The following is a 22500-nucleotide window of genomic DNA, read 5'->3' as shown; positions in this document are numbered from 1 at the left end:
GGACTAATCTGGTCCCTGTTCTCATGGGGGACCACGCTGTTTAGTTGTTGTTTTTTAAATCGATTAAATTGAAGGTCCTCAAATTGAAGGTCCTTAAATTGAAGGGCCTATTTCCTGGTCTTGATCAAGCAATGTATTCCTTTGTCTCTGTAACCGGTTTTTGCCTTGACATGACAAAAACATTGTACACTGATAGTGTAGTAGGAGAAGAACACTGGGCTGGGATGTTGAGTTGGCATTTGGGATTTGTATGACTGGGCTTTTTGTGTGACTGTGAGTGAGTGTGCACGTCTGGTCTTGTTTAGGGACTGATCTTTCAAGATGTTTGTGGTCGTTCTGTTTCCTTGTAACTTCTTATGCAATGTACCCCTTCATGAGAAACGGAGTTGCATGGAAATTATAGCAAAGTGGAAATCATTGTCATACTGTACAAGAATAATGTACCCAGACGTTATTGATAAACAGATGGTGTGGGGATGGAAGACTACCTCACAATATGGCTGTAATCTTGTTTTTTAAGTAAGTGTCTCTCAAAATGATATTGACTTCACATAACAAATAGTCACTTTTATCCAGCTGTAAAGATTCTCATCCCACACCAACATCATTACATTTCCTTAAAAAAGAAGTCTGTAAGAACTGACATATAATGCAATAAGACATATAATATGTCCCTAAGTAATGGGACAGTGAAGCATTTGTTCTTCTTTTGGCTCTATACTCAGTTAAAGTAGAGATTCTCAGCTTTTATTTGATGGAATTTCTGTACATTTTGGTTTCACCATTTAAAAATGACAGTTTCTATACATAGTCCTCTTATTTCAGGGCACCACAAAAGTAATGGGACAATTGGCTTGACAGGTGTTTCAGGTTTGTCAAGTGTGTTCTGTCACATCATTGTGCCCCCCAAAAAAGAACACACAACCCATCCTATAAGGGGTCTCTCTTACTGTTTTTGGCGATCTGGGGGGACGTTTTCTAGTAAAGCAATTACTGCAGCTCCTTCTTTATTTGATTATTGGATTTCATCCAGATGAGGGTCGCAGAGCCAAATTTCATTTTAATCCACTTTAGATCCTCTTAAGGAGAAGGTTGGGTTAAAGAGGTCAGCTAAATAGCCGATCCCTGTTCTCAAACACACTTGTTCAGGGTTAGGTAGAGGGTTAGGGTTAGTCACCGTGCTTTGCTATTGTCAGAAACTTCACAGCATAGCACGGGTGGAGCTGTAGGCCTATGTCTCTCTATGGTCCAACTGAGGGCACTGCTGTCTTTAATGATCCTTGTCAGTGTGTCTCTCTGTCTACATATCATTAAGATAACTGCTTGCGAAACGGGCCATGATTTATCGAGCCATTTGAAGTAGAATTCCAACTTTACTCTTAATACCACAAGTTTGAGAGAGACCATACAGCTCCATGAATGATGAATCCATAAATCATCCCTCCCTAAGTAAAAATGGGCCGTGATAACCACATTCAGCATACCAGATTAATTCACGCCCAATTCTATCTCTTGATTTCTCCTTAGTGTTTTTCTCAGCATTCACTCAGGCTGAATTCCTAACTTGAGATCCTCACCCCTAACTCAATGTTACGGTGCAAATCTCCCATTGACCTCAGTAGTGATTTACGTGAAAGTCAGAGTGCACAGATCTCAAGATAGGATTTCGGCATCAGTTCAGAGGAAAGTGTAGGTAAGACCTTCGGGGGCACTTAAGAAGTATTTATTGTGAGGAGTGAGAAAGGTCCAGAATAGTGTTCTGTTTACTAGTAGGCCCACCACTGAACACAGTGCATTTCCTATGTATCTATGTAAAAGAGTTTTACACACAGCGAGTATGTGTTTGCATGGTGAGAATGAAAGGACTTGTGTGACAAATGCAATCTCCAGAAATGACTTGCTGGAGAAAATGTAGTATTTTGTCCTGTGGCAGTTTTACACTCAAGACTATCAGTAAAAAAACAGCACCAAGGGACTCTCAGGCCGAGGCTCCATGACGACAAAACGCAGACGAAATGCAATTTCGATCTCTGGCCACACAAGCGTTTTCTGAACTTTTCTCATTGTTGCGCCAAAGAATCTCTGGCCACATGGAACCGCGTATTCAGGTACACTGGGCATGCGCGTACTGGTAGACCCAGAGAATGGTTCAAATATAATTGAGTATTGTCAACTCCCGATCAATCTCCTCTACACTTACATTACGTCTGCATCCAAGATATGGCATGTATTATGTTATTCATCTGTGTAAATTTAGGTTGTATAAAAAGAGCTTATGCATAATAAACTTTATGATAATTGTTGAAGTGCCTCTTGCTAAGATGTTTCTAAGACGATAAATAATATCACAGCACTGGTTTATCAAGTGTAGGCTATTTATAGCACAAGACTTGCACTAATTGGTTGGGTCGCACGCAATGCACACATATCAATCAATCAAACTTTATTTATACAGCATATGGATGTCACGTGCCTAATGCCTAGACCTTGAGATGCGCACACTTGTTACTTGCCGCTTTCATAATCTTATTTAGCCTATATAGCACAAGTCATGCATTGAATGTAATTTCAACAGTAACGATTGAGATTTACCTCTAATCCCCCCCCCCCCCTTATCTGAAAAACTCAGGACTTAGTTTGTATTGTCATTTATTAGACAGGTTAAGAAGGCCTGTTTTCTTTTTTACTGGTTTCAAGATTTAAGACATATGACTTGTTTTACATATAGATTACATTTTCAGTGAGACATTCCTTTTTAAATCCCAAGATGTTGGAATTTTCATGAATGCCATCGGACACCAACCAGATTATTGGACTGGATGGAGATACCAGCCTTCGAGAATCTTTTTTGGTGTCTTCCAGTACTCATTTTCCAACAGTAATCTCAGCCCTGCTACTTACACACACACACACACACACACACACACACACACACACACACACACACACACACACACACACACACACACACAAAGCTTTATTTCTATTCCACGGGAGGGACTAAGTCTCATTGTTTGAATGTTAAAAAGAAAGGCTTTACAACAGGAGAGCAATGACTGTGCTCTATACACCAGCTCTCTTCCCTATGCAGGAATTCCTCCATTGAAATGCATGAAGGTACCATGGGTTTTGGGTAAAAGCCTTACAGCCCACTAGAATTGGTCAGCCCTTGTTTTGGGACAAAAAAGTCAGGTTGTTTCTCCCTATTGTTATTCACACTGACTACTCCCTGCGACTGCATGAGTCCTCCATATCCCTGCAGACTGTATTGTGAATCGGCTCTTTTTAAACAAATGCGTGTATGATCACGACTTCTCCTGCCGACTCCTCTCTTTGTCATGAAGATGGAACAGCACACACCCCTCTGGACGACCCCTCCTGTCTTCTCACTTCTCTTATGCGCAACTCTACCAGGGGAAAGTGTCTCTGTTCCTTAAGAAAAGTGAATGTCCTCCAGACCTATCCTGAATGAGAAAACAGTCTTAGTTAAAATATTCTTTTGAAAGGTTCTTCCCTAGTGTGACAGTGTGAAAGAGTTGGTAATGGCATAGATAGAGCTCACCATTAAATGTGTTGCATGAATGAATGAATGAATGAATACATTCATTCATTCATAATTATTTTACACATTTGAAATCCATACTTAAGTGATTGTTAACCCAATTGTGTTTGCTGAGCCTTTCATTACATTTTCATAGCAGGCACAAATTGATAGTTAGCAACTATTAGCTTTTTCTATAGATTTTTTAGCTCCCCTCTCCAGTCTATATATACATTGACTCAAACTCTCACAAAAATGATTATTCCTTCAAAGTATGTTTTAGGATATACATTATGGATATATTGTCATTATTACAGGATTATTGAAATTATTACATTTGCTAGTAAGAAAGAGGCTTCACAGTCTGGTTGTAGAACAGTTTTTTCACTACAGCTACATGAGATGCTAGAGTACTGAAAAGTATCGTATCATGTATCGTAAGCAATGCCTCTACAATATTTGGTTTGAGTATGATTAATGTACGCATCTAAAACAATGTACAGAGGAGATGAAGAATCCATGGAAAAAGCTAGTGGTTGCTAACTACACTTTTGTTCCACTACTTTTATTGTAAGGCATATGACATGATAACACATTATGAAAACTGGGTGAACCCCTTTAAGTTGCTTCAACCATGTGAAATCAACAATATACATGATAAAAATCATCAAAGATAAAAACACAATAGACTTATTTCCAGTGTGGTTTGGTAGTGTGGCCTAAAGACTCCCCTGTAGGAACAAGTCATTTGTGCGCATGAGGAGGAAGGGGATGTGTTTAGGAACCTCTTTGTTCCTGGAACTTAGTGAAATTCTCTTCTTCCTCGCAATGCCTCATGCTAGCTGTAAAGGGACAAAGCATAACGGTTTGTCCCATTATGGAGACCCTATATAGCCACACCCCATGGGAGCTGCAGCAGCAGGGCCTCAAACTGACCCATCAAGGGGTCAATGGTGAAACCTCCAAGATTTACACCCGCCATAAAGTGATTATTGCCGCCTATTTACATGTGGCAAGCTTAGGGAGGGGCTGAGTCAGATGGTATTAAATCCATTTCTGAGTTTCTCTGTAAAGCTCCAATAGCGGACTATTGAGCTGTCGTGGCTTAGTCAGAAAGGTGAAGCATACGATTGAACCTCTGAGGCCACCCCCAAATAAAATGACATACAATTTGCTGCATCAATTAATTTTAAAATCGGTCTTTGTTAGGTCAAAAGCATATGGCAGCAATAGTGGTTGGTTGGACTGTCTATTCATTCAAACTCTTCAACTGCAGCTTTTTCAGCGATGAAAACAACAGTGTGGCTCTGTGAAGAGTCCACACAAGTGTTTTGTGTCTCTGTTTGACCTCAGTATCCTTCCATTCCATTTTCAAAAACTGGTTCTTTGTGAGCTACTGATGTCCCCTCATCTGTCCTGTGGTGCCCGAAGCTATCTATGATTACATGCTGCTTCAGATGAACTTGCAGCAGAGATCGAGAGAGAGCGAGAGAGATATATCTTCACTTTCACAAGGGACAAACACTAACTGCAGCATATCTCTCTGGTTGAGATTAAAAGCCTGTCAGCTTTGCCTTCCTGGGTATAAACTCTGGTGAAATACAGAATATTCAGCCCCCACACATGTCAGGAGTGCAAAGTCAAGAGTGTACCTTTGAAGAGTTAGTATAGGTCCAAAGCAAGTTGATCCTCATACATCAGATTCCTGTAAGGCAGGTGACAGTGGGTTTTGTGAAAGAGAGGCATTTCTGTTGATACTTTGTTGACTATCTGGATGTACAGATAAGTACAAGTATCTGTACTTAATGTACAGATTACTAGTAGCTGTGCTGTTATTTCACTATAAGTAATGAAATGATAAAATAGCATTTCTAGTAGGCCACTGTTAACAGCTTTTTTTCTTAGAATCATCTCTAAATACACAAGTAACATGCATCACCAGCGGCAGGCACTATTGTACCACTTTGAATTCAATTATGTCAAATGATGGCCTTTGCATGGCAATTATGCCACTGTAGATGCGATTGGCGATAAGTACCTAGAATTAGTGGTTTCATCATAATCCAGTACTCTGCAGTATTCTTACTCCTCCATTGCCAACATGCAAGGTGAGGAGCCTTTAGCACTGCAATTGAATACAATGTCCAATTGACTGATGGGTAGTCTTAACAGGTCAAGTAGCCCTGTGTCCCTGCACAGAATTTCTGAGAAGTATTTTACCTCCCATAGGTGCTGTTAAACACTGATACCGTACTTAGCCTCTTTGGAGACAACCCTAGCGCAGGAATTGCAACCCAAGACAGCTTGTGCTTTAAGAACTGAGAACTTCACAGGAACATGGGTGTCGATAATTAACATTTCAGGCTCATGATAAATGATTAAGAAACTGCTTACTGAAGAGTGTTGAACCCCCCCCCCCCCCCCCCTGTGAGGTGGAGGGCTCTGGGACCAGGCTTGCTGTATTAGAATAACAAGTAAAACAGTCTAGTCTACTCTGTCTCTGCAGTAGTTTTGTTTGAGAAACATCCTGTTTATAAAACAAAATGCCTCGTATTATGAGTCACTAGCAAATTCAGCTTGCATAGTTCTAATAAAGGCAGCATCATTCGAAGCACCAGCCTGGTATATGAGAGCGAGGACATTGTAAAATAAACTTTCAGACGTTTCATTTTGAGTAATGGACCTGCCATAACCCATTATGAAATCGTTTATTTCTTCACCTGCTGCCTGTTAATGTATTATAGGCAGTCAATATGGTGAGGGGAGGATATCTCTTTTCTTAATGCAATGAATGACAGTGATTTCATTTCATTCAGGGGTCATGCAATAAGATGTTTCAGAGAAGGAAAAGGCACAATAAACATTGGTAGTCAGATTAGTTTGTGTGTTCTGCAGATAAATGGTTATGGCATTCCCATTTTCTCTGTCTCTGTCTCTCCCTATCTCTCTTTCTCTTTCTCTCTCTCTCTCTCTATCTCCTTCCCTCTCTCTCAGGAAATGGTAGGATTACCTGTACCTTGCTCCAGGGCAGGCCATTGTGTGTGTGTGTTTGTCCATAAACATAGTAGACACTAGGCAATGCATGTCACTAGAGAGCATCACAGCCCTCTGTCTTTCATAACACATGCATTTGCCCAGACAGTAACGTTGCCAGATGGCACTTCTAGTAATTAGATCACTTTGTCCACCCGTGGCCACCCTTCCTCTTATATGTACATGCATTTCTCTTGGTCCTTATTCATATTTTCGTGTCATCTTGTAATACCAGAATACAGAATGTTGCTGTTTGTTTTTGTCCGTGAGGAGAATGCTCTAGAATGTTGCAGTGTACAATGACTTGTTCTAATGCGCAGCAAGCCTGGTCCAACCCAAGATCTCTCCAACCCTCAGTAGAGGAGTGTTCAACACTGTTCAGTAAAGTATATATATTGTTTTTCTTTTATCACTTATCATGAGCCTGAAATGTTGCTTATCGACAGCCTGTGAAGTCGTTGCGTGCCTCTCTGCTGCTAGTGGTGGAGTGAAATCTGCTCATTATCAGGGGGATCTCAAAAGCTCCCGTTCAAAAGCACCATGGGGTTGAATATATACGGAGCACAGACAGAGGAGGGGGGGGGTCACTAGTCAAAGACACGTGGCGCCAGACTAGATGGGTCGAAGCATTTATGTTGATATATGCCTGGTCTTCATGTCATAATGGTCTAGGACCATATAACGGCCAATGAGTCATCTCTGTAGTGAGTAATGAAAATATGTTATACCGAACAACGGGGGGAAAGCATAGAGTTACGTCTTTAAAGTGAGATCTTCTTCTTCTTCTTCTTTCTTCTAGAGTTATCTATAGCCACAGAAAGAGGAAAGGGAAGTAAAAAGGAAGTATGGCAATAATGCTGGAAAATACGGTATTTTGTAAGTGCATTTTTTGCAATTGTACATCGTTTTAAAGGTTTGCTTGTTAAATACTTACACCAGAGAGGGGAGAAAACGCCTGCTCCACATGGGGATATGCCATCACTAGTGAGACCTATGTACACCTATGCCTATGCACATGCACATTACCTATAACAGTAAGTATTTCACTCAGTCATTGCAGCTTTGGCATTTACAGTTCTAACCCTCCCTGCATTCTCATGCTTTTCCTTGACAATGGCACATTCTGCTAAAATGAACACACTAAAATAATTTATATAAAATAAAATAAAACAGCAGAAAAGTCTGTTACATTGTACTGTCAGGGAATTCAAACGTGAATTCAAAAGCAAGCTTTTAATCATATCATATTAAATTAGATACAAAATTAATTATCTGTACAATTGCCTATAGGGGAACAGTTTTGTTAACTGAAAGCTCATATAAATTGAACATCTCCTCTGGACATTTGTATTCTGTTGGAAGCCTTTAAGCAGCATGTCTATAAGCCCACTCCCCCAGAGGTGAACAAACTGCTCAACCAGTTTGAACCAGTTGTTGTTTTTTCAGTCAAAACTTCCAACCACTGCCGCCTCTCCTGCGAGGCCAGGCATGCCGCCAGTGATAGTTTAGTTACTGCGTAGTAATCCTCTTGTAGTGTAGCATCACAGTAGGGGTTTTCAGTCGAACTAGCATGGCCTCTTCTCCTGTTCCACAGGCACTCTCCAGAGCTCGTCAGTGGGATCAGTCTGTTATTGGACCTGCATAGTGTTCCCCTCTATCTCCTTTATCTGAGTGTTTATCTCTCTCTGAGGGAGCGGTGGAGGGGGGATCCAGGCTTAACACTGATCTTAGGGTTGACAGGCAGAACCTTTTGGCAGACTAGTCCAGGATGGAGCCCAGAAGAATGACTGGCTGGCTGTGACCTGGGGGCGTTGGGGAGGTTAAGGCTGAACAAGCTCTCCTTTGAGCAAGTCAGGTCATCATGAGGCCCCCCATGACATGCAGGGTCAGCATTCAGGTCATCGGTGATGGACGTTAGTCACACCTGGCCCAGGTGAATGACCTCCGCACACAGATCCCAGAGCACCAGAGGGGGTGTCTTTCACTAACGTCCGCCAAAGAATAACACACATCTTCCGGCCTTCCTATTTGTTTTCTTTTAAACAGTGTGCTAAAGTGGGAGGCGCTTCTGTTTATTTAACTGTATGCTGTGTGTCATCTCACTTGTTACACATTTACCGAATCAGCATAAACATCGGTTTGTCTGTAAGGGACACTGCCAAGACATAAGAAGCAACAGTGCCTTTTTTTCATTGATAGCAACAGTAACTAGGAGTGTGATATCCCCCTCCCCCCAATATAAATCCCCCCAGACTTTGGGAGAACTCATGGCAATCTTTAACCTTTTACAGCGAACCCATCACAAGATACGTCGGTATGCCAATATGCAGGTATTGAATTCTCTGTGTGTATTATCTGCATTCCTTGTGGCTAGTTCTCTCAGTTATCTGGTCTGTGTTGCCTTCTGAGAGGCTCTAAGACCCCCCAGTGTTAGAACAGAATGTGAAGCAAGACACTAATTCAAACCCTCATGCCATTGTAATACCAACCAGGCTGTAATGTCCCTTATTAGAATGGGAGAAGGCAGGCCTGGTCTCTCTCACAGTGAAGGGTTAGAATGTCAGCTCTGCCATTAAGAGTCTCCGCAACACACTGGGACTACTTACTCTGGTAAATGTGAAAGCATCAGCTCCTCTTGGCCACATGGCAATTAGTTGAGATGAAAGCCATTGCATTGCAGTCAGTTGAACAAATGATTTGTATTTGTATTTGGCTGTTTACAACATAATAACACGTACATTATTGATATGGCAAAGTATAGGCCAATAATTAAACTGCAGGGTGTTCCGGAGTGGAGGCACCCATTCATCATTCATTTTGCATTGGGGAAATGTCAGCCCTCTAGCTTCCTACAGTACAATGTCTCTCTGGGATCAAATGCTGTTTTGTTAACCAGCAGATGTGATCAGCCTATGGGGCTTATCATCTGACTCTCTCTCTCCACGTCCACTGTCCAGTCAGAGCTAGAGCTAGGTATTGAGTGGGGTGGGGTGGGGGCTAGGTACTAGCTTCTGGTGGTGGTGTGTATAAAAGGTTTATTTTCCCCTCAACAGAGGCATGTTATGGCACCATATTCAGATAGCATAATTTCAAGGGGCCCCTTCCAGGCCCAATGGAATGCAAATGTTCAAAGCAGTGAGTGGGGGCTAGGGACAAGGGAGGATGGGCTGGGGGAGGGGAGGGGAGGGGGGGGCGGTTCTCCCACAGGGACAGCCATGGGAGCCTTTATGGCTCTAGATAGCACCTTTTTTTTCTAAGAGTGTGCTGAAACAAAGGTTTCGAGAGGAGACACAGGTACAGAAAGAATGGTGCCTGAGCACAAAGTAAACAGTAGAGTTTTCTGGCTATGTTCCATCGGGTTAAGAGTCTATAGCCTATAGTCAAGTTCTCTCCTAGTGTCATATATCCACTCCAAAGGGTTTTTTCTTGCCACCGTTAATATAATAGACTTGCCATGGCTTTGGGGTCTTGCCTTGCGTGTGAAGTGGTCTGTTACAAGCACATTGTTGAAAGCCCCACAGGCTACTGATGAAATTGAACTGAATCGAAAATTGAATGTTGTACCCCAGCAACCCAGGAAGGGTGACACTGACCCCAGAAATTGTGCATCATGCTCTAGTGCTTGCATGTCACAGTAGTTTTGCCTCAGGCAAAGGAGTGCTGGAGCTAAGAGTACTATGGCTAACAATATGCAAAGCACCTTCTGTCTGATGCAATACCAGTTGATACCAGAGCCATGTTGAAGGCAGGTACTCTTTGATGTTAAGGATGTTGTCTTGGAATTGTCAAGTGACCAATTTGATGATGCCTAATAAAACTATTGATGGAGCAGTCAGACCATGTACCGTAACTGGATGTCTAAAAGGATCAATGCAAATGTGATGGTGATATATTACTGAAAGACCAAAGACATGGGAACATCAGTTCAATTTCTGCAGCAGTACCTTTTTTTCTGCGGCAGCAACCCTTTTCTTTAGTGAGCCAGATAGAGAACGCTAACTAATGAATCTGTTTTCCTCCTTATTGAATAAGGAAACTAAGATCTGTAATGTCATCAAGTTAATTCCGATCCAGACTCCAAATCACAGTCCGCAGTAATGACGACGCCAGGACTATTAGTCCTCCCACGCTGTTCTCTCTCAGTTGTTTGAGTAGTTCCAAGAAATGTGAAGTGCTTCTGTAACAAACATACTGTAACCCCTATAGTATAAGGGTGAGGTAATGCCAGTTTCTGCCGAAACAGCAAAATGAAGTCATTACAAAAGACCCGTAGGCAGTGAATTAGATAAGGAGTTAATGGAGCTAGGGGAAGTGGTGTGGCTGGGTTTTGTTAATGGCCTGACGTTGGGTTTATTAGCAGGCGGTTAATGGGGAGAGGTTGGTTGATCTTCTGGGTCAGTACTGAGAGCCTCCAATGATCTGGTTGGTCCATCCGTTGTCTGGAAAGAGACATCCCATAACCAGACCTCCCCTGGGGTCTCCTCCCCTGCACCCCTCAAATACATAATTCACAACATAATGGATGGGATTGCAGAGTGCACTTACCCCACCGAACCCGACAAAAGGCTGCTGTTTTTTTTTCTGTACCCTTGCAGTTCATCCAGTCAGATGTAATTAATTTGTTTTTTTTAATAGAGGTTTCGCTTCTGTGTTTGAGTGCATGGAACAGGACATTTGAAAGAGTAATGAAGCCACACGATCACTTTCAGGCTCATCACTTGATTCATAGCACACCTTAATGTGCTTTGTCTCTTCCTGCCAGTCTGTCCCACATGCATAATGAACATATCCCACACTCATTTGCTCTAATGTTGGAGACCATCCTAATTGTCCTCTTTACTGTACAGCAGAATGGGCCTATACAGTCCACACTGTGCACACCATTTTCAGAGCATTTGTAGTTGGCAGCGGAAGTCTTTGGTTACACACAGCTTCTGTAGAGCTTGAATGCTATTGGGAGGGAACGTGTCTGATAGGACTATTTTTATTCTCTATGACAATGGAACAAGATGGAGGACTACTCTCTGGGGAGAGCAGGTGGAGAGAAAACGAGGCACCTGTTCACAAACAATGCACAGGCTGCTGGATAATTTGATTGCCTCACCTAGTGATGGCTTAGGGCTCAAATTTGGCAGGAGTAGTGAGTGGCTTCATATTGTCTGCCTGTCTCTGTGTGTTTACTCTTAGGGAGTTTGATGAGAACTCACAGAATTTAGAACAGACGTGTCAAATGTGTTGATGTTAGTTGGGGAAAAAAAATATTATCTGAGAGTTTTTACATTTGAATAGATATTCATAATCATTAGTACCTACCTACTGCAATCACTGCTACAACATCAGAAGACTGTCAGACAAGCAGGCTACTTTACATCACAACAACAACAACATAATTTCATTGCAGCAGAGGGTTAGCAGTTGGAAGACAACTTTCTCGTCCTTCATCTTCCTAGGTCTTTCTTCCTCCTTTTTTCCTTCCTCCTTTGTTTCCGGAGTATTCCCCTACTACAGCAAAAAGCGGGAAAAAAGAGGAATCTGATCTATGGTGGCAAGTCTGCACAGGTACTGAGCCTTCCTCAGGAACTGTCTGGGACAGAGCTGACAGGAGACGGACTATCAGTCATTAAACAACAATGGGCACCTGGCAGGTGGGGTGTGTGTGTGTGTGTGTGTGTGTGTGTGTGTGTGTGTGTGTGTGTGTGTGTGTGTGGGGGGGGGGTATTTGAGCCATGAACCCTGAGCCCTGCCCGTCTGCTGTCTTGGTTTTAGGTATTGACTGCTTTACGTTTAAGGTTATATAACACTACAGAACCAAACACTACAACGTTCTATAACTCTAACTGAATTCTATTCAAGTCATATTTATTTCTAAAGCACATTTAAAACAACTTGCGCTGACCAAAGTACTGTACATGGATTAAAATCACAATAGAGGCAACAAAATCACAATATATAGAATCACAATAACATAAGCATAAAGACATACCGTACATAGAAACATAGTGTCTGCTATAACTGTATAACAAGCTGTAACGTGCCCCCCCTCACAACTGCGACACACGAGCCATACATTTTCACCCAATGTTGATTGAATGTTCTTTTGTTTAGTCTCACTGTCCTTTCAGAGCTGTTTGTTCAATAGGGTACACCCTGGAGTGACTGCCAAACAGATCCTCTGTATGGGTTTTGATGAGAGAATAGGGTCTAATCGAGTCTTTTTTTCCCAGGAACAATCATTGACATCATGACATGGAGATGTCTCTTTCCTTCAGGATCAGAAGCCTGCTATAGGTCCCATTGAAGCTATAGAAGCTATAGGTTCATTGTATTTTTTTGTGTGCCGTGCAGGAGAGGAACCTCTCAACTCTCTCTGTTTTCAGCAATTCACAAAGACTGTTTTAGTCAAATTACCTTGCTTGCATCAACAACACATTTCTCCTCTCTTTAACAATTCGACAGGCACTGGCAGTAATTTTGATTTGTTGTGTTGAAAATAGGCGTGTGCCGCCTGTCGTGGAGTACAGAAGCGTGTGCCTTATAGATAACATTTGATCAAGTAGGAAGTATGTGCACAATTTTCCTCCCTTGAATTCACATTCCGTCACTAAATGAAACCCAGACCCCCAGAAGCTACAGTCAAGTTAAAGGTTTCATTTCATTGTTGTAGTGGAAGACTGCCAGATATTGCTGTATGATATTGCTGTGTATTATTTATTTGACGTTTTTGTTACAGAGCATGACAGATGGGTTAAGTGAGCCCTGGGGAACCTACAACAGTAACTCCAATAGATAACATACCTATCATTGCCTTGTCTCACAGAGCATTTGCATTTACTTTTTTATGTAAACCAGACAATAAAGTTCTAAACGTTATAAATGTTTTTGCCTCCTGCTTTTAAAAAGGAAATATGAGAAGGGGAGTGTGCTGAAATAATAATTCCACCCTCACATTCTGTGTCTGAGCACAAAATGCTTCTGTCATCATCACCCTCAGACGTAGAGATGTTGACCTGAATTGATAAGAAGCCAGCTTAAACCAGTCTCCAAAATCTCAACGCTGTTCTCTTTTTCCCACACATTTTCAGTTGCCTTTCCCACATGTGGTTAATCATTGATATTAGAGCTATACTGGTAGTAGTCCATAGCCCACATGCAGCTTTTTTCGCCAGAGACTCTGGGGACTGCATCAGGCAGGAAGAATAGCAAATATAGAGCACAATATTGAGCCCTGGCCCTGTGCTCCCATGGTATAGCCTATATAATGCACTGAACAAAAAGCTCCTTGTGTGATAAGGATGTTGTGCAAGTGTGCTGTCAGTCATCCATCAGGGGGATGATAACAGCCCTCTCCTCAGAGAGAGAGAAAGAGGGGGGGGGGGGGGGGGGGAGAGAGCTGTGTGTCAAAAACCTGCTGAACTGGCTGCACCAACAAAAATGACACGAATCAGTAACGCAGCGATGCTCGAATACAGGTTTGGAAAAGTATATCATTCATGTAGAGTGTGAGGTTACAGGACGTAAGGCAGTGCTGTTAAGCATTAACCAAACAATATGTATGAAACATCCCAGATATCACTCTGACAATGCAAGTTAGCTGAGAAGGGTTTTAATAAATCATTGATATATGGAAGCCTACAGTAGCTCATTCTGGTTTTATCTCAACACTCTTGACATTCCCCAGATAATATTTGGTCAGAGCAGCTGCCAGCAAATGGTAGACTTCTCTTTGGTACTTCTAGGGATGGTTTAAGGATGGTTTAGGGATGATAAGACTTTAGAGTTTGTTACATTTCAGTTCACTTCTCACTCCAAACCCTCATGGGATGCCGGAATTCAAAATGCAGCACTTGTTCAATAATTCAGGCATATGGGAGGGAAAAAGCTAAATGTCATGCAGAGTTAAGTCTTCTTAGATTTTTGCAGCCCAGACAAAGTACAATTCGAAGTACGATTCTCTATAGGAGTGTAGGTCTTTACCCAATCATTATTGATCTAGTTGCAGTGGTTTTCTTCACTGCTCTTTTACCACTGTATTCTGAGGGTATTTGTCATGGAGCGTTTGTGGACATGGTACCATGGAATCCCCATTCACAGCCCTAATAAGTCTGGGCTTATTTTATGTTTGTCTCACTCGCGAAGAGAATTGTGGTACAGGAGAGGGAGATAGAGGGAGATGGAAAGGGAAGAAGCAGAAGGAGGGAGGGAGGAGAAGAGGGAGGGAGATGATTTCCCCGGTGAGCGTGTATCTGAGCTGTCTTCAGCTGTCTCTCCTCAGGGAGAGAGTCACCTTAATCAGGAACATGAAAGTATATCCTGTTGCTGCTGCTGCTTCTGCTCGCTCTCTCTTTCGTTGTCTGTCTGTCTCTCTCTCTCTTTCTCTCTCTCTCTCTCTCTGTGTCTCTCTCCCTCTCTCTCTCTCTCACACACTGTCACTTGTTTGATCTCCCATTTCCACTGTATGCAGTGTTAACATACGTTCACATCGAACCTGATACTTTGATAAGTGCAGAAATTTGTCATAAACAAATTATTGAAACTAATTAAGGCTTCAGAGGACTTTGTTTGATAAGATTACATGTTACACAGTATGTTTGTGTGACGCTACACTCCTTATAGAAATGGAAATGTACTGTAATTCTATTTAATGTAGCGATTATGACTTAATACTGTTCCCAATTCCCTGTTTTTCATACTAAACATTTAATTGACCTCATGGGTGATATGTCATTTGCAATTAAAAACAGAGAGAGAGAGCTCTAAAGGCTTGTATTTAAACAGGTTGATTATTAAGTGCACGGCTAACGTGGTGTCACGTTGGTCACCTACTCACGTTGCAGAGGATTACCTTATCCTAACAGCCAGCAGAAGCTTCGTCCTTTGTAATACAGCATAAATATAGCAGCGATAAGCTCTCATTGTGGTTCATTCCAGTTTGGGCAGATAAACGTCTCCCTTTAATAAAAAAGTAGTTGAACATACCTTTATTTGACTATTCAAAAATACAAATTTGAATAGGAAATATCAGCAGTCCATTATCCATTGGAAATATGATAACCTCACAACTGCTCCACTTGTTTATTTTATTATTGGTAGTTTAAGACTTGGATTCTAGGGTTAGGGTTAGGCTTACAGTTCATATGTAGAACAGTTCATATTCACAACAAATATAATAGAGGGTTTAGATCTCATCAGCCTGCACATATGCATAGCAGTCACTCACCTTTTACACCAACTAAGTTCAAAATGACATGGCCAATTCAACTCAAATGCACTTGGTTGGACTTGTTACTTTGAGGAGATTTGGCCAAACATTTTGAACTTAATCTACTTCCCCCATCCCTCCCTTAGTTCTTAGTTCTCCCTTTTTTGTTGTTCTAAAGTTAGCTGATGTTAGGTGTGGCTATTCAAACAAATCTTAACCGTGGATTGTAGTTCATCCTGGCCCTTAGACTACTTTCAGTCTAAGGAACCATCTAACTATAAGATTGTGAACTATCCATTTTAAATGCCATCTTTTTTCTCAGATTGGTGAGCTAACATGCTCTTTGCTGCTTTGTGCTGCAAACGATTGTAAGATAATGGACATTACACAATATAAGCCTAAATCAATAAGCCCAATATGCAATAGTAAAAAACAAAACTAATAGCCACACCCCTCCTATTATTTTCCATTCATAAATTCCGGCTATTTCTCACAGACTCCAGACAGAAATGGATGCCAAGTTTTCAGAGTTGCTCAGAGAGGTTATCTCCCAGTAGTAGCTTCCTAGCTGCACTTCTGCTATCTGGTTGAATGAGTACCGAGGCTAGATGAGGATTTTGGGCCATTAGATCCCATGTGCACTCACAGGCTGAAGGGTGTAGTGGTCACTCTGGCCTGATTTGCGCTGAAGCTATGGTAACCATGGTAAAAGCATTTTATTCAAAAAGAATTCAAATTCTGGGCACAGAAAGCAAATGAATACACCTCCATCAGTGGCTTACTCTGACCAGAACATCAACTACACAGCAGGTCATTCTAATTTTTCATTTGGAAAAGTGAATGCACAGTGAATGGATTCCTAATGCCGGAGTGAATCAAATGTACCCATGTTTGAATGTGAACAGGACAGTTGAGTAAACATTTTTTTGAGGACATATCATGTGTTGCCTTCTACAATGAATAGACTCCCTGTTTTTTCCAGTTATTTATTGGTTCCTCATTGTAGTGTGTATAATGTGTTGTTGCTGCTGTTCCCCCTCAGCGCAAGCTAAACTCTGAAAAGGCTGAAATGTTAGTGCTGTTTATGACGAGTTGAACGACACCTTGTAATCAGTTGCACCATGGCGACCTCTCTTTCCCTCAGAGACTTCCCCTTCACCTCAGTCAGATCCCTCCATCACAGCCCCCCCCCAACTCCTCTCTCGCTCTCATGCTGGACTTTGTCTCCACGGCAACATTTTGTACAAAACTGAGGGCGGGAAAGGTTGTAAAGTAAAAAGAGGCTGTAAATAATCAATTCTAAACGAGTTGGGCTACCCCTTAATCCATTTAGTTTTAAAATCAGATCGACAATATAGACATGCATTCTCTCAAATAATAGCCGATATACAAAGAACCCAAACTTGTGAACAGAAATTATTCTACCAAAACATCAACATATATCTGTAGAAGAATTGATCTGAGGCAAGATATCTCATGCTGTGTTTAAGATGACCGTATTTATCAACTGAATGAGAAAGTCCAAAATATTGTGAAAATATGTGTTTTTCTGTCTTTTTCAGTGAGCGGTCTGGAGACAGTTACTGGCCAGTATGGGGAAACCCTTAAGGTGCCATGCCTGAAAGGCGACACCAAACCAGAGGACATTTTCATCACAAAGTGGAAATATGTAAGTTGTTAATAAATATGAGTTGCTCTACTCTACCTGAGGAAGGAATGACACTAAAGAGACAAGTATTATTTCTCTCTGTCTCTGTGTGTGTCTCTCTCTGTCTCTCTCTCTGTCTCTCTCTCTGTCTAGCTCTCTCTCTCTCTCTCTCTCTCTCTCTCTCTCTCTCTCTCTCTCTCTCTCACAAACACACACACAACTTTCCGTCCAATACTCAGTGCGTGCTAACTCCAGTGCCCCTATGCAAACACACTAATCCTAGCAAAGGGTATGTGAGGAAAACCAGATTTTAACTGTGCAAATGAGGCTTGTACAGTAAGAGTCTTCCTCAAGCATTAAAAACAGGAATGTGAAAAGAATGACCTAAAGTTTTTGAACTGGTAAATCACAGACCAAGTGTATTTACTTCCTACCAAGTCCTGTATGCTTAGTTTATTTTGCTCATGACTTTGTATTTTCAGGATAAGGGTGATGGGGCTTTTGGAGACCTGCTTGTCAAGAAGATTGGCCAGAATGCCTCTGTCACTGCCACTGACGAGTACAAGGAACGTGTTGGCATTGACGAAAACTCCAGCTTGCTGGTTTCTGCAACAACACTGAATGACCAGAAGACTTTCACTTGCATGGTCGTGGCTGAGTTCGACATCTCAGAATACCCGATTCATGTGGTGATCCACAGTAAGTTGTGTCCAGGGGGTCTATGGTCAGGTCATTAAAATAGTTTTAATTGGTTCCCCTCTCCAGGAGTTGTTACTTGGCAGTGTAACCTTAGGCTTGGGTCCTTTAATGTGTTTAATAGGCTTGCTATTTTTATTGTATTGATCTTATTATATTTATCTCTACATTATTAATATTATAATTATAATAATAATTATTATTATTAAGTGTACCGAGGGGCAGGAGGGCAGCTGTGATAATATGGGAGACCAGCCATTGTAATATAAGAAAGCACCCATGATTCAAGAGGCTACTAATTGCAGTAGAGTTGTGCAATGTGATATTACCACCAACGAATGTGAAATAGTGCTCTCTGCCTATTTTTTTATATATATTTGCTATGTTCTGCAGAGGCCCCATCAGGACTGGAGATCACAGGCAATGCTGAGGAGCTGGATATTGGCAAACTCACCAAGGTGGGGGGTTTTATCATGCACATATACCTACATTATATCACACAGCTTTATTAAGGGAAATCCCACACTGATGCTGAAGTATCTCGAGGCATACCAAAGAAAGGACGAAGTTGCTTGAATGATGAGTTCTTTGAAGTGATTCCTATGAATTAGTAAACAGCAGAATATCCCTCCTCCAATTAAAAGACCCAAAGGAACTAAAAAAAGAGGATGGTGAAATGGCTTGGGGCCTTTCATGATACATTAGTTATAAAATGTATTGAAGTATTTGATCTGAAGTATTTGATCAATTAAGCAGATGCACACATGTACATCAGCAATCCTTATATATATACTGTATATATTATATATATATGGAGAGAGAGAGAGAGAGAGAGAGGGGGAGAGAGAGGGAGAGAGAGGGAGAGAGAGGGAGAGGGAGGGAGAGGGAGGGAGGGAGAGAGAGAGAGAGAGAGAGAGAGAGAGAGAGAGAGAGAGAGAGAGAGAGAGAGAGATTCAGCTAATTGCATGATGTAATAATTTTGTATGCCCAGACGGATCGTTCAAGGATTGTTGCAGCTTTCTCACTCTGTGATCTGTTCCATTTCCACAGCTAGGGCAGTGCAATGCTCTGGATGCCCATCCAGCTGTCGAAATTGTATGGTTCAAGAACAAGAAACCCCTGGAGGCTGATGGGAAAGGTATTGTAGGCCTACATACGTATTCCTTCTTCTGATGTTTTATTTACAGAATAGAAACAAACAACTCAAGATGTGTGAAGATTTGACGTTGATGAATGTTTAGCTTTTTTCTTTTTTAAACGAAATCTTTCTTCTTCTAGCACGATGACTGCCAATGGCCCCTGGCCTGAGCATAGATTACTTTTTCCTGCTATGGCTAGTGGATAGATGATTCACTTACTTAGTCAAATGTATTGATTGTAAGTCACTTTGGAATAAGGCGTCTGCTAAATGTAAAACATTTAAATGTATTGTGTGAAACTCAAGAAGATTGAGTTATATTCAAGAGATATTTAATAATATTACGTTGTGAAACAGATCTGATTTCGCCCCACAATGGCGATATTGCTGTGCCCTCAATCTCATCTCAATGTCTGTATGTGTCTGTGGGGTATACAGTGTGTCTTGATGATCATCAGGGATGTAAACAATTCTTAATGTAAACACTAACGTTAAAACGTAAAAAACTGGGAGAACTATATTCACCATCAAAGTCAAAGCATTCACGTTTGTTTGCCTTCCATTACATCATTGGTGATCGTGTGAGTGTTTATCAGTGTATCTTTGACTGTAACAGTACTAATCAATGTTGTCATTTCAGGGATTGTGATCACTGCCTCGGTGAAGGTAGATCCCACCACTGGCCTCTCCAGTACAACCTCTGCCCTTCAGTACACCGCTGTGAAGGAGGACATTGACGCCCAGTTCACCTGTGGCACCAAAGACTCAGCCCAGGTGTCCTCTCCTGTCACCTTCACTGTCATCTGTGAGTAGCCAGAGAGCCACCAAACTGCCCCAACTACTTAAACTGTCCCATAGTAACTACCCTAACTGTCTAAACTGCCTGAAACTGCCCCAAACTGCCTCAAACTGTCCAAACTGCCTCAACTACCCAAAGTGCTCCAACTTCCCAAACTTTCCCAACCACCCTCAAGCACACTAACTGTCCAAGGTAAACTATTGATCTGCAATCTGCCTCAGCAGCCAGCCTTGAGTGTATCGACAACCATATTGATAGCTGTTTTATTTTCAGCATACTGTATACCGAAGTTGGATAACCTGTACCTCCATAGCTCTTTTCTTTCAGCTCAGGTAGACAACAATAATGACACACTAATGGCGCTAATTTAAAATTGAGGTGAAGATGAGCCTGTTGTGTGAGAGTGATTCCGAGCGTAGCATTAGAGTGATGGCTAGGTCGATATTATTCACTCCAGATGGTTTAAATAGGACCTGGAAAGCTGGCAGGATCCACAACAGAATGTGGGCAATTTGGCCATTGAGGTTTTGAAAAGAGCTTTTTGTCTAGCGCCTCAGGGTGCGACTTGGGGTTGAAGCAGCTCGACTGGTACATTCAAAAGCGGTCATCGCCACAGGAACATACTCAGAAAGAAAGTGTATAGCCTGCTGTCTTAACTACCGTCAGTTCTCATGGTTGATCTTTGAAGTGCTCACCAGGCCTGGCTTTCTAGGAATAGCAGCACTGTGCCTGATTGACTGTCCTTCCCTCTAACCCCTGCTCTTTCTTACCATTTCTCTCTCTCTCTTTGTCAACCTCTTTCTCTCTCTCTCTCTCTGTGTGCCCCTCTCTTTCTGGCTCTCCTGCTCTGTCCCCACAGACCCCACTGAGAAGGTCACTCTCCAGGTCGTCTCTGAGGGCCCTCTTACGGAGGCAGACAACCTGACCCTGAAGTGCATGGCTGATGGGAACCCGCCTCCAACCAGCTTTAACTTCCACCTCAAGGCAAGCTCTCATTATTATCTCATCCTCATCGATTTCCCTAAAAAAAAACATACCTTCCAGCTTATGCCCCATTTATTCCCACTCTTTACTCATTTACTCCATCTCATGCCGCCACACAGCCATTGAAGTGCTCTTTAACCCAGTCAATCCCTCAATGTTCCACTTTATGTCCTCCTCAGTCTCTGAAGAGCTGGGTTTACCTGAAAACAAGCCCATGCAAGGTCCTTTAAATGTAGCCTTGTGTCTTTCAAGGGGGAGGTGGTGACAGTGAAGAATGCAAACACTTACATCCTGAACGACGTCACACGTGACAATACCGGCGAATACAAGTGCTCTCTTCCTGACAATGCCAAGATCGAGGCCTCTGAGAACATCACCATCAATTGTAAGTCCACCTTTCAAACTACATACATAAAGCTACATGCCCTGTACCATATCTAGTATAGTATTGGGTATTTTATATTTTGGTGCACTATTTCGTCAACTGAGTCCCAAACAATAATGTCTGTGATGTTGCCAGAAGTCCATGGATTCACGGAAATAAAAGAAAATTAATTAGTAATTATCAAAATCATCATCAATTCATTTTCAACATTAGTAGTTCAAAAATACCCATTGTCAGAGTAGGTTTCTGTTTGTAACCGTATCTCTCAGAAGAGAGACATACAGTAGAGCTTGTTAGAGAGAAGACAACCAAGAGTCTCTGTGAGGTTGGAGCGATGAGAGAGAGCTTAGGTCCTTTAATGTGTTTAATAAGCTGGATCAATGAGGACGTGCTGGGGCTTCTGCAGGGTGCTGATATGGTTTTCAGCAGGAGTGCTCTGCCCTTCTCCTCAGGGCTGTTAAACTGCCTATTATAGTGTCCTCCTGCCTTTCAGACCTGGATATGAGCCTAAGCCCCTATGGGAAGGTGGTTGAGAGTGCCGGAAAAAGCTTAGCTGTGACCCTGCAGACCGCTGCATCTGGAGTACTCAAGGTGTCATGGACAAAGGTAAGAGGACCAAACCACTGTTGTCCACAACAGTCTCCCTATGTACATATGTTCCTCTAATAAAACTATTTCTGTACATAAGAACACACCATCATTGCTTCTTACCTAATTAGAGTTTGATGAAACTATATTTCTACTATGTACTATTAGTACTATATACTAACTATATAAGAAAGCTAAAAGAGTCTATCTTTGTTGCCTAGATTAGTATTTTTGGATGGAACTGTGTGATGGAAACTACTAAGAGGGTGAATTGTAAGATTACATCACAATTTGTAATTGTATTGTCATGTTCAACCTTTTCAGGACAACAGCAAGCTTGAAACACAGCCCAAATTTGAAAAGCTGACATACTCTGATTCTGGGTCGTATGAGTGTGAGGTCACCATGGGCTTTCTCGTCCAAAAAGCTTCATTCCAGCTGGTTGTTGAAGGTAAAGACATGAGCCATTCTCTGCATCATTGAGGGTAT

At 41.8% G+C, this 22500-nt stretch overlaps 1 protein-coding gene across 2 annotated transcripts in view; it reads left to right on the top strand.

Moving 5' to 3' along the window:
* The window catches only part of LOC308152978 (CD166 antigen homolog A-like), a 30532-nt gene that overhangs the window by 2257 nt on the left and 5775 nt on the right, over positions 1-22500 (top strand). For both annotated transcript variants that reach the window (XM_080526055.1, XM_080526054.1), the window contains exons 2-10: positions 17336-17442; positions 17904-18120; positions 18511-18575; positions 19168-19255; positions 19896-20060; positions 20914-21038; positions 21291-21423; positions 21917-22029; positions 22336-22462. In XM_080526055.1, the coding sequence (XP_080382181.1) occupies positions 17336-17442; positions 17904-18120; positions 18511-18575; positions 19168-19255; positions 19896-20060; positions 20914-21038; positions 21291-21423; positions 21917-22029; positions 22336-22462 (1140 nt within the window). The remainder of the gene's footprint in view (positions 1-17335; positions 17443-17903; positions 18121-18510; positions 18576-19167; positions 19256-19895; positions 20061-20913; positions 21039-21290; positions 21424-21916; positions 22030-22335; positions 22463-22500) is intronic.

Source organism: Nansenia antarctica, assembly GCF_963989245.1.
Source record: "Nansenia antarctica genome assembly, chromosome: 3".
Lineage (NCBI taxonomy): Eukaryota > Metazoa > Chordata > Actinopteri > Argentiniformes > Microstomatidae > Nansenia > Nansenia antarctica.
This window is presented reverse-complemented; position numbering and strand designations above follow the sequence as displayed.